Source organism: Scyliorhinus torazame, chromosome 5, assembly GCF_047496885.1.
Source record: "Scyliorhinus torazame isolate Kashiwa2021f chromosome 5, sScyTor2.1, whole genome shotgun sequence".
In the NCBI taxonomy this organism is placed as follows: Eukaryota; Metazoa; Chordata; class Chondrichthyes; order Carcharhiniformes; family Scyliorhinidae; genus Scyliorhinus; species Scyliorhinus torazame.
Genome location: NC_092711.1, coordinates 195,323,285 through 195,336,119, shown reverse-complemented (window position 1 = coordinate 195,336,119; position 12,835 = coordinate 195,323,285). Strand labels below are relative to the sequence as shown.

General features: G+C 52.0%; 1 protein-coding gene across 1 annotated transcript in view; it reads left to right on the top strand.

Annotated features, from left to right (window-relative positions):
* dnaaf6 (dynein axonemal assembly factor 6) overlaps positions 1-12,835 on the top strand; it is a 306,696-nt gene that overhangs the window by 261,043 nt on the left and 32,818 nt on the right. Inside the window, exon 5 of the mRNA XM_072504956.1 lies at positions 7,565-7,661. Within this exon, the coding sequence (XP_072361057.1) occupies positions 7,565-7,661 (97 nt within the window). The remainder of the gene's footprint in view (positions 1-7,564; positions 7,662-12,835) is intronic.

Below are 12,835 nucleotides of genomic sequence, written 5' to 3'. Positions count from 1 at the left end.
GACTGGCAGCAGGCAGGACTTCCATCCTCACTTGGAAGCAAGTTCCACCTTGGAGAGCTGTCGGTCAATGAGATTGGCAGACAGCTCTCCAGCCCATCCAGCAATAGCATTGTAGTGGCCAGAAGATGGACTGCAACACCATCCCTGAGACAAAGTCCCAGGAACCACAATGCTGATGAGTACCAGAGAACCCAGGGAGGGGAAGGTAGCGGATGTCCTGGGGGTTGTGAGTGAGATGATCTCACTGTAGTAAGGTAAGCCAAAGAGGAGAGGGAAAAATGGGGGGCTCCGGTCCGTGAAGGGAGGGTGCCCCACACTGAAGGGGCCTTCCAATTCGGAACCCCATGGGCGAGAATAAAATTCTGTCCCCAGTTTCACTCATGAAAAGCCTGCCTGTAATCTTTGGGCTATGTCCTCTAGTCCTAGATTCTCTAACCTTTGGAAGTCGCTGCTCTCTATCGACTCTGTCAGCTTAATTTCATGGGCCAGATTCTCCGTTTCTGAGACTAAGTGTTGATGCCGGGACATGATTAGTGGAGTTCTACGGCAGCAAAACTGGTGCCGCACCTGGATCAATTCACCGACCGTTAGGTGGCTAGCACCATTGCCGCGTGGAACACAATCGAATCCAATGAGAAATGGTGCGGGATTCGCTGGGTTCAGGATTGATACTCAGGAGGCTGACAAGCTGCAGCCACATATACACACTTCACTCCTTACACACCATTTCAGCTAACAAGATGGCAGCAAGATGAACAGCAATACTGAACTGGAGATCTTGCTGGACGCCATGGAGGAGAGACGGATGACCCTGTACCCCGGGGTGGGAACGAGGCTGCCAGCTGTTTGCAGGGCCTTGGCGCAGGTGGCAGACATCATCAGTGCCCATGGGCAGCGGCGCGACGACCGGCCAGCAGTGCCAAAAGAAACTGCATGACTTCCTCAAAGCAGCCAGGATCAGTAGGCAGCAATGTGCCCCGAGAACTCGGGCGGCATAGTGGCACAGTGGTTAGTACAGCTGTCTCACAGCACTGAGGACCCGGTTTCGATCCCGGCCTGGGGTCACTGTCAGTGTGAAGTTTGCACATTCCCCCGTATCTGCCTGGATCTCACCTTCACAAGCTAAAGATGTGCAGGGGAGGTGGATTGGCCACACTAAATTGCCCCTTTATTGGGAAAAAAAATGAATTGGGTCCTCTAAATTTATTTCTGAAAAGTGTGGCCCGAGCATCAATTCACATCCCACACACCCGTAAACCCCCAACCCGGAAGGCGGCCAAATCCCACCCTGCACACATGCCAGCACCCATACCGGCCGCTGTGACCTGGTGCCCTGGCTACTGAAGCTGCCAGCTACCCACCCTTGGCTGCATGCATCAGTGTGTAACAGTGTGCGTTTTCTGTTTCCCCTGACTGCCCCCCCCCCCCAGGAGAAGGCCACTCATAACCGCCAAATGTGGGAGAAGACTGGAGGGAGTCCGCCGGACCTGCGGCCCCTCACCTCAGCAGAACAGAGGGCACGGGATGGGATCGGAAGGCCTGAAGAAAGGCCAGTCGCCGAGGAAGAGGTCAGCATCGGGTGAGGAAGAGACCCACTGAGTTCCAGGTCCCCATGGTATATGTGTCATGCCCCCCACCCCCGCCCCCCCCCCCAGCACCCCTAACCATCTCTTCACCACACCACCTCTCCACCCCCACCCTCACACCACTCCCACACCCACCACCACCACCCTCACATCCCTCGCCACCACCCCCCCACCCCAAACAGCCCCCTCCTCCCACACACCTCCAACACCCTCACTCTCCCGTCAGCCACAATGCAATCATGCGTCTTGTGTCTTGCAGGAGCTGCTGGTGATGAGGCGGGTCCATCTGGTGTCCCCTGACCCCAACCACAACCACAACCCCACATGTCGAGCAGCAATGACACCGACACGAACGGGCGCCATCAAGTATGGGATTTTCCGACCCTCCCGCTGGACCGGAGAATCGCCGGGGGGGCGATTCCCACCCCGTCGCCCCAACGCCGGCTGCCGGATTCTCCGGTGCTGGTTTTTCGCCGGGGGTGGGAATCATGCCACGCGGTCGGGGGCCGTTGGCTGCGCCCCCTCCGGCGATTCTCCGACCCGCGAAGGGCTGAGTGGCCGCCTGTTTTCGGCGGGTCCCGCCAGTGTAAAATACACCAGGTACGTTCCGGCGGGACCTGGCTCTGCGGGCAGCCTGCAGAGTCCTCGGGAGGGGGGGTGGGGAGGGGGGCGCGGGGGAATCTGGCCCCGGGGAGGGGGCCCCCATGGTTGCCTGGCCCGCGATCGGGGCCCACCGATCCGCGGGCGGGCCTGTGCCGTGCGGGCACTGTTTCCCTCCACGCCGGCCGGTGTAACGGTCCGCCATGGCCGCCGCGGAGAAGAATGTGCATGCGCTGGGATGACGCCAGCACACGCTTTCGCTCCCATGCATGCGCCAACTTGCGCCGGCCGGTAGAGGCCCTTCGGCGTCAGTTGGCATGGCGCCATGCCCTTCGCCACTGGCTGGGATGGCGCCGACCCCGCCGGCGCCGGCCCAGCCACTGAAGGTGCAGAGAGTTCCGCACCTTCCCGGCGGTCCGATGCCAGAGTGGTTCACGCCACTCCTCGCCGCCGGTACGGCCTGCCCCACCAGGTAGGGGAGAATCCCGCCCCAAGTCCGGGGAAGACACCAACATCCCGTCACAGCTGTCTCCAACACCCTCCACCATCCCAGAAACACTCACCTTGGGCACTTTAGTGAAGAGGCTCCTGGGCCACTATCTGGTGCGCACTACACACATGCTACGGTAGAACAGGAGGTAGGAACCCCCGAGGAGACGAACGGTCACAGGGCAGGCCAATCCCAGGGACTAGCTGCCGTCCAGATAATTTTCGGGCTTCTGGAACAGACAGTCCCATCGATTGTGGAGATGCAGTCGCAAAGCCAGAGACTACAAGAGGGGTTGTCGGCAAACTTCCAGCACCTGCAGGTGCAATTGGAGGAGTACAACCGCATGCAGGAGCAGGAGGTGGTGCTGACCATGCATGCCACCCAGGCCAAAACCGCACGGGTGGCATCAGCAGTGGAGGCCTTGAGGGCAAAGGTTTTGGCCATGGGTCAACAGATGTTCCAGGCCTGGGGCAATCTGTGCAGGCAGTGGCCAAGGCCCAGGACAGGTCTGCCGTGTACCAGGGCCACTTGGACATTGCAGCGGCACTCCAGAACATGGCTAAGTCACAGCGGGCCATGGTTGAGAGCGACGATGGTTTGCCCAGACACGGGGAGGTGGCCCAGTCCCAGAGAGAGATGGCACAGCCACTGGGTGATGTAGAGCAGTCTCAGACGGAGGTGGGCCACACCCTGTGCGCCATGGCCACGAGCATGCAAATCCTGGTCGATTCGAGACTGGCAGCGGCAGGTTGTGGGGAGCCTCAGGCGTTAACTCCGCTCGCACCCCCGACACATGGAGCGATGGGGCCTGTGCCGATGACTCCTGCCTCGGACTCCCCCTCCCAACGCCTCTCCCTGGAGCATCGGAAGGGCAGCAGGCAGATTGGGGCGGCATCCAGCCACCTAGAACACCCGAGCAGCAGCCAGACCCATCCAGGTCCGGTCACCCCAGAAGCTGGCCGCCAAAGGGGACACAGGTCACAGGGCGGGAATCGCAGCAGGCCGCCTCCATTCCTGACATACAGCCTGGGGATCTACCTATGCGTAGCATAAGGGCCTTAAGGCCAGAAAGGTAGACATCAGTTAAGTTGGCACAGGTGCAAGGCACAGTAGAGCTTTTGGGGCTAGGGCACAAACCGCTACATATTTGTTCACTTAAACACCTGTGCACAACGTTACAACTTGCCTCGGTGCTCTGAAAGAAGGGTGTGAGAGATGGGCTGGTCTGGGTAGGCCGCAGAGGGGGGAGGAATTGGCAGACATTGTTGGTGGGCTTGACCCAGGGACCGAAGTTTAGCCAGCGTTCACCACTCCGGTATCCTACCCCAACCCCCCCCCCCCCCCTCCCCCCACTGCCTCCACCTCCGCCATCCCAAGGATTCAGTGGGACTGTGTGATCTCGCATGCAGGAATCACCCAGGTGGATGGTGGATGGCTACCGTGGGCAGGAGTTCGACGTTGCCTGGAACGACGGAGGTTGAGGGGCAACCTGATAGAAGTCAACAAAATGATGTTCCCAGGGTGTAAGAGTCAATTACTAGGGGACATAGGTTTAACTTGCGAGTGGCAAAGTTTAGAGGCAAACTAGCTGCCAGAGGAGGTGGAAGCAAGTATGATAGTGACGTTTAAGGGTGTCTTGACAAATACATGAATAGGATGGGAATAGAGGGTTACGGACCCCGGAAGTGTAGAAGGTTTTAGGTTAGACGGGCAGCATGATCAGCACAGGAATGGAGGTCCGAAGGTACTATTCCTGTGCTGTACTTTGCATTGTTCTTTAGTTCTTTGATGCGGAGCTCATCCCAGAGCGGGTTGTCATCATCGTCTATCCCATGGGCCAGACCCACTGTTACTGCCAACCCAGGGTCGCACCCTGTGGTGAGGCAGGTAGGAATCACGGAGGGGGTTGCAAGGGGAGGGGGTGGTGCAGGGAGGGTGTTCATGGGAGGGGTGGCTGATACGGGGGTGGGATGCGATGTCCATGCCCCTGGACAGTCCTTCTAGTCAGTGAACCTGGAGGCAATCAGAGCTTCCGGTGACCCCTGTAGGGGCTACTTTGGCCGTTTCCCTAGAGAGCTGTGTGATGCCCCGCCAGCGGGTGGCAGGCAGTTAGGTGGGGGCGGTATGGCATAGAGTGGGGGAGTGGTGGGGTCCCTCATATGGTGTGTGTCACGGCAAAACCACGGGCCAAGGTGTGTGCACAGCAAGATGGCTGCCTTGCAGGCAATGGCAATGGCAGTCCATGCCTGGATACCCCAATCCTGTGGGGGGGTCACCTCGGCCCCAAGGCCCGTCCCGTGGTCACCCCCATTTCTCTCCCCCCTGCCAAGCCAGCCTGGCCAGTGTCAGGAACAGCAGGCAACGGTCGCGCCTCTGCATGTCCTCCCTCATTTCTCTCCCTCATCAGCCACGGCGTCTGTTTCCCGATTTTTAAAAGCACAGGGAACCTTGCCGTCGGCAATTCCTCCTGGTAGAGGATCGCTGAGGCCCTGGAGAATACCAGGTAAGCCCCGCTAATCATATGCGAACGGCGTTTACTCTACGTGCAGAATGGAATACATTGACGCCGCTGTCAAGGCGCCAGAGAATAGCGATTTGGTGCAAACCCGGTGCCGCCACGATTTTGGGTCAAGACTGAGTCTCCCCCACAATCGCCTTTCCTGATTTTGGGGTCAGCCAACAGAGAAACCCACCCCATATCTTTGAAACTTTGATCAAACTATCCCTTAATTTTCTAAACTAGCTGAGAACTACAAATCAAAACTTCTCACTCTGGAAAAAGCTACATAAAGCTGTCCACGTCTAAAAATACACCAGGAATATAAATACGAATCTTGTCAAGAGGCTGGCCTTGTAAATCATGGAATCTGAAAGTCCACTTCGAAACTGTTTCCACCAGAATTGAAAAGGCAGGATTAGATATGACAGGCTCAATATTATAAAATAAACACTCTATTTTCTTGAAATCAACATGTTTTAATTTCAGTATCTATCATCAAAGAAAACAGCTTCCTAAATACCAGTCCTGTTCCATGACAAAATTCTCGTTTAGGATTCAAATTTATTGGCAATATTGTAACTGATCTTTCCTTGCGCCTCAATTTATGCAACAGCATGCCCATTGGAGTTAGAACTCTGTTAAAAAAAACTCTGGAGAGTGTAGACTTATTATCATCTTCTCTAGAATCAATGCAGATGTATTATTTTAATTCACATGACAGCTTTGACAAGAGTCATCCAGACTCAGAACGTGAGCTCCGTTCTCTCTCCACAGATGCTCCACCTGCTGAGATTGTCCAGCAATTTTCTGTTTTTGTTTCAGATTCCAGCACCTGTAGTAATTCGCTTTTATCCTAGAATCTACAGTAACTGTTTCAAGTTTCTTTCTTTCAAACATAGTACTGAACTCTCAATCATCCATTGATTTCTATTCGATAAATGTTCATGTACCAGAGTGTGATGCCTTAGGGCGCGATTCTCCAAAAGAACTTGTAAATTGATTTGTGGCAGGTTTTCCAGGGAGTTTCCTGCCAGCTATGCCGGAGAGTTCCCCACCGCTATTCAATGACACTTAGTCACTTTTTTGGGCCCTGGGGAGTTTCTCACCGGTTTAGACCTCACTTTGAATTTGTTTTAGCATTGGGGAGCTGAACTCAGAGATCAGACTGCCATTTTGAAAGGTCACCCCGATCTCTGAGTGAACTTCTGGATCCCTCTCACCCCCCACCCAAGGGCACTAATAACCCCCACACACATGGTCACTACCCCTTCCCCCCCAAGTGAGGACACCCCGCTATGGGGTCTCTGGGGGACGCTCTCTTCAGGCCGCCCTCCCCCAAGCCCCTTTACAGCACCCCACCCATCACCCCCCCCCCCCCCCCCCCCCCCAACCTCCCGAGGTCCCGATTTACCTGCCCGATTTACCCCCACCCTTCAAACCCCTCCTTTCATGGACCGGGCCCCCCCTCAGGCCCTGACCTTTGGCAGTGCTACCCGGGCACCCTTGCACTGGCACCCGGGCACCAGGGCAGGACTCCTGCCAGCTTGGCACTGCCATCTGGGCACCTTGGCATGCCAGGATGACAGTCCCCAGGTCCCCACATTCTGAGAGAGGCAGGAGGCCACTCTACACTTACCCTGACCACCCAGGCATCTCCTATGGCCCGGGAAACTCCCCGGGTGCCATTCGCCTGGTGGACCAGTGCTGAAAGGCGCCCGGCCGCAGCCTCTCAGGGGAGGCCGGAGAATTGCCGGAGGCCGGTGGATATCGGGCAGGTAGATCTTCAGTAGATTTAAGACCCACTTCCGGGAGCGCGTTTGGCCCCGTGCCTTTTGGGCGGAGTTCCAACTCTGAAGACTTGCGGGACTTGGGTAAATCCCGCAAGGCGCGGAGGCTGCCGGAGGGCCCGCTGGAGGGCTCTCCTGGGATTCTCCGGCCGTGTTGTGCTCTCGCTTGAGCACAAGGCTGCAAGAGAATCACACCCTTAGCCCCAACAGGTAATTTAACCCTTAATCAGCAAGTCTACTTCTCTCTTCCAATCAAGTGTCCTGTTTCCTTAGAATCTGCTACATCTAATTCCACTCCTGACCACTTTGCAATCATTTCCCAGTAATAGCCACCACGTTATAATCCGTGCATTGAATTTTCGACTGTCATTCACTCAGTGTTTGAATACTATCTTGAATTTAGCCCTTGTGACAAAGTATTCCATGTGTATGTTAACTCTTTGCGTGAGACTTTTTTTTTAAACCTTCCTCTTTATATGTTGAGCTCATCGCTTGATTATCAAAACTGTCTTCATTTGGGCAGTTGTGTGAATGTATAATTTGAGGCTTCTTGCACTATAAGTCGGTTTTTATATTAGTTACCGGTTCCTGTTGTCTTTAGGTATGAGATTTTGTTCAAACAGCGTGTTGGGACAGAGGATGTGTTTCTGGGGATGAGCAGAAAGGATGGATCCACAGCCTGTTGTGAAGACATGGTGGTGAGCAACTGTTGTTATTACTGCTGGGACATTGATCTTCATTTCACTAACAGATTAACCTACTTCAGCAACAGCGTTTTCATTCATCACCATTATAACTTCAAGAATAGTGCGATGAAAACACCATCCTATTTATCAATGTGTATGGAAAAGCTATGGTGATTAAGAATCTTTAGACTTGTGGAATGCTAGCTTGGTATCATCTAAATGACTATGTTATTGGTACTGCCCTGGACTTGGACCTTCAGTCATAAGTTCACAAGAAAGAGTAGAATTTTGCCATTCGGTCCATTGAGTCTGCTCCGCCATTCGATCATGCTGATATAGTCCTCATCTGTTATCTACAATGCTATAGACCCAGGATAAAATCAAATTACGGTGGATGCTGGAATCTGAAACCAAAAGAGAAAATGCTAGAAAATTTCAGCAGGTCTGGCAGCATCTGTAGGGAGAGAAAAGAGCTAAAGTTTCGAGTCTAGATGACCCTTTAACATTTTTTTTCCCTTTCCTGACACATGTACTCTCAGGCCATTTATAGCACTCATTACATCTGCATTTTACATATATGCACATTTTATCCACCCAAGATCAATATTATGATATGGTGGTAGGGTGGTTAGTACTACTGTCTCACTGGGCCAAGGATCTGGGTTTGGTTCTGGCCTAGGGTGACTGTGTGGAATTTGCACATTCTCCCTGTGTCTGCATCCGGGTGCTCCGGTTTCCTCCCACAGGCCAGAGATGTGCAGGTTAGGTAGGTTGGCCACGCTAAATTGCCCCTTAGTGTCCAAAGGTGTGCAGGTTGGGTGCAGTTAAGAGGGAGTGGGCCTGGGTGGGGTGCTCTTTCGCAGGATCAGTGCACACTCCATGGGCCTCCTTCTGCACTGTAGCTATTTTATGGCTAACTACATTTATATTATACCTTTAGCTTAGTATAACTTATCAAGATACACAACAGGAGCTTTACCAGACAAAGTTGAAACCAAGGCTCATAATGAGATATTAAAATATATGACAAATTGCTTAAAGCGTTATATTTTAAAGAGCATCTTAAAGGACAAGAGAGTTAAGAAGAGGTGTAGGGAGAGAATTCCAGAGCTTAGAGCTTCGATAGCTGAGAGCATAGTGTTACGACACCCTGCGTTAGGGCTCAGTCAATTCCAGCTCCCCTTGACCTGGTGCCGCAACATAATTGAATTAACAAATCATTCTTTGTCCCTTGGCTGCCCAATAATTACAATCATCAGGATTTTAATTTAAACACTATTGCTTTTTAGTAACAACAAGAACTATAATGAAATATACAGCAAATACAATTGGTTAACTATCATCTAATTCCTAATCCCCCACTTTAAAGTACCCTCCACCATCTATATAATACAGACACACAAACACAAAACAAACAAACACAGAGGGGAAGAGAGGGGTGAAAATAATAAGTAAAAGGAAAAAGAGTCTTTGTTTCAGATTGTTGGCTTTAAGCAGACCTTCTTTCAAAGTAAGCTTTCAAATCCAGCCTCTGTTTTCAGCTTATAACGGTTTCACTGTAGATTAATTCGTTCAGGTTCTCTCTAGGTTCAGAAGTACATCAACTCACGGGGCAGCACTGTGGCGCAGTGGTTAGCATTGCTGCCCCGCGGCGCCGAGGTCCCAGGTTTGATCCCGGCTCTGGGTCACTGTCCGTGTGGAGTTTGCACATTCTCCCCATGGGTATTTGCCCCTTAATTGGAAAAAAATGAATTGAGTACTCTAAAAATTTTTTTAAAACCTCACAGTCTTTCTGGCGAGAGAGAAGAGAGGGAGCAAGGCCTTGTCACTGTGTGTCTACGTCTAAACTCCGCTCTTCTCAGGTCTCTGGAAATCGTCCCACTCAGCAGGATCCAATCACCACCTGTTACCGAGCAGAATTTGGCCTTTTGACCAATTCATTGGCCACCAGCCAACCAATCAAACTGAGTCCTACCCCCTCTCTTGAATGCCACAAAGTCTGGGTCTTGCACCACATACTAATTTTCAACTTCTTGAATTCATCATTCTTTCTGCTTCTTGTCTTAAAGATACATGTCAATTAAGCATCCATTGATCAAATTATAATGGCAAAAATAAAGGGGGGACAAGGGAATCATTAGAAAGGACTCGAAAAGTCAGAGGGGGCCTGGCTCTACCGAACCTATAATACCTCCACTGGGCAGCAACGGCTGAAAAAGTGAGGGGATGGGTAAAAGAACCCGACACAGATTGGGTACAAATGGAGGAGGCATCCTATAAAGGAACAACCTTCCGGATCCTGGCTACAGCCACGCTCCCACCCTCCTCAGCAAGGTACACAATGAGCCCAGTGGTAGCAGCCACGCTGAGAACGTGGACCCAGTTGAGACAGCACTTCGGGATAACCAAAATGTCCCCCATGGCTCCCATCTGCGGCAATCACAAATTCCCCCCAGCCATGCTAGATACCACCTTCAAAAGGTGGAGGCGGGACGGGGGCACACTGACGGTCGGGGAATTCTATGTAGGGCGCAGTCTGGCGACACTGGACGAATTGACGAGGAAGTGGAAACTAGCAAAAGGACAGGAATTGAGACACCTCCAAATAAAGCATTTCCTCCGCAAACAGATAGTAAGGTACCCGGGGCCCCAGAAAACACACTACTAGAGTACCTGATAGGCACAAGCAGCGAGAAGGGTGGGCTACGTGGGATAATATACGGACAGTTACTGGACAGAGCTCGAACACCACTGGACGAGACCAGACAAAAATGGGAGGACAAACTGGGGACAGAGGTAGGATGGGGACTCTGGAGCGAAGCACTGAGCAGGGCGAACTCTACCTCCTCCTGCGCAAGGCTAAGCCTAATGCAGCTCAAAGTGGTGCACAGAGCACACCTGACCAGAACCCGAATGAGCAGGTTCTTCCCGGAGGTTGAGGACAAATGTGAGCGGTGCCAGAGGGGCCCGGCCAACCACACCACATGTTTTGGGCTTGTCCCAAGCTTGCTGGGTTCTGGACAGCTTTGTTCGAGGCAATGTCCAAGGTTGTGGGGGTGAGGGTGAAGCCATGCCCAACAGTGGCAATCTTCGGGGTATCAGAGCAGCCAGAGTTGCACATGGGAAAGGGGGCCAACACACTTGTTTTTGCTTCCCTAATCGCGCGCCGGAGAATCCTGCTCGCCTGGCGATCGGCAGCACCACCCAAAGCTGCAGACTGCCTTGCTGACCTCTCAGAATTTTTCCACTTGGAGAAGATTAAGTACGCCACCCGAGGGTCAGAGGGAGGCTTCCTGGATACTTGGGGGCAGTTTGTTGGCCTGTTCCAAAACCTGTCCGAGGCCAGCAAAGAGGAGTAAGCTAAGGGGAAAAAAAGATGAGGAACCAAAGGACTGTGCAACCCGGGGGCGGGGGGAAGGTGGTGAAACCACAAGAGAAGAGGGAGGGTGCTGAAACCAATGGAGGGCGGAAGGTGGGGAGAAGAAGGGGGGGTAATCATAGACCGTTCCAGAGGGCAACAAAATGTACATAGAATTAGTTAAATGAAGGACAAAACAAACCTCTCTAAAGTAAATTAGCTCAGGCAAGTAAAATGTTATGTATATGCACAACAACTGTTTATAAATATGAGAAAAGCCAATAAAAAGAGTTTTAAAAAAAGAAAGGATTCTTACAATAGCCACCAGTGATGGGGTAAAGCAAGTCAATGATGTGAAAGAAGACAGAATTTGGGGAGTGTAGACATCTCAAGAGATAATGATAGGCAGGACTGAGGCTCTGGAGGGATTTGCAAACGAGGAGAATTTTCTATTCAAGACACTGTGGTGCAGTCGGTAGGTCAACAAGCCATTGGCAGCAGCTGATCATCAATTTGAGGATGATGTCTACTCATACTTGGTCTTCCTGTGATGAACAGGCCAATTCTCGACCCAAAGACCTTTGGACTCAGGAGGAAGGATGTCCCATGAGGTAGTTTGATCCCGAGTGCAGGATTTGCTTCCTTTTCTTTATTTCTCTGTACTGTGTATTTATGTTTGTTCCTACTTGGAACAATGTCATTTTAAGAGTCCAATCACGTAACGTATTGATGACACATTGGCCGTTTGTGCAGGCAAACAGGCAGTCTATCCTAACATTCTGTGGAGTAAACCCTTTGTTTGTACTTCCGTGGTCTATAAACCTACCCTTTAAATATACCACAAAGTAAACTGGCGAGTGAGGAGGTCAGAACCACACTGGCACTCGCCCGGAGAAATAAAACAAAATATCGAAAAATTGTTAATCCATGCCCCAAAATCTGAAAAGGATTAAGAAGCTAAAATCTATGCTACACCAAAGCTGGCAAAGAAGGGGGTGCCAAATACCGGTAGGAGCCATCAAAGGAACTGAAATATAAATGTAGGTTTTCGAGGAAATAACATCGAATAGAAGCTCGCTACGTGCTCTGCCGGGAAAGTTCTGGAACACTACAAGGAGCACTGTGCATTGGTATGAGCACTACAGTGTGGTAGTATGTATTGGGGGTCATGTAGGACTGGAAGCCCTAATGTCATTGGCTGACAGATCCCAGATCCTGGTTGGCCGTTGACCTCAAGCTCCGCCGTGAAGGCGAAGTATAAGAAGCCGGTGTCTTCCCCCGCAGGCCAGTTTACTATTGGGCTGCTGGGGAACAGACACGCTTAATAAAGCCTCATCGACTTCACTCTATTCGTCTCACGGAGTCTTTGTGCGCTACAATTTATTAAGCGTGCCTAAAAAGGACTATGGAGCTCAGGATCATTCCAGAATGCCTGAGGATCAGCCCCCACGCAGTGAATGCGGCAGCAGCCTTCAAACACTGGCAGTCTTGCTTCGAGGCCTACATCAGATCGACCACAGGCCGAGTCTCAGACGAACAAAAACTGCAGGTCCTGCACTCGAGGGTGAGCACGGAGATTTTCACCCTCATTGAAGACACCGACGATTTCCAGACGGCGTTCACAGCACTGAGAAGTCTCGACGTTCGCCCAGTTAACCAAATCTACGCTCGCTACCAACTCGCGACAAGACGGCAAGCTCCCGGAGAATCGATGGACGAGTTCTACGCCGCGCTGCTGATTTTGGGACGAGCCTGCAGCTGCCCGTCGGTGAATGCAAACGAACACACGGACATGTTAATGCGCGACGCTTTTGTGGCAGGTATGCAA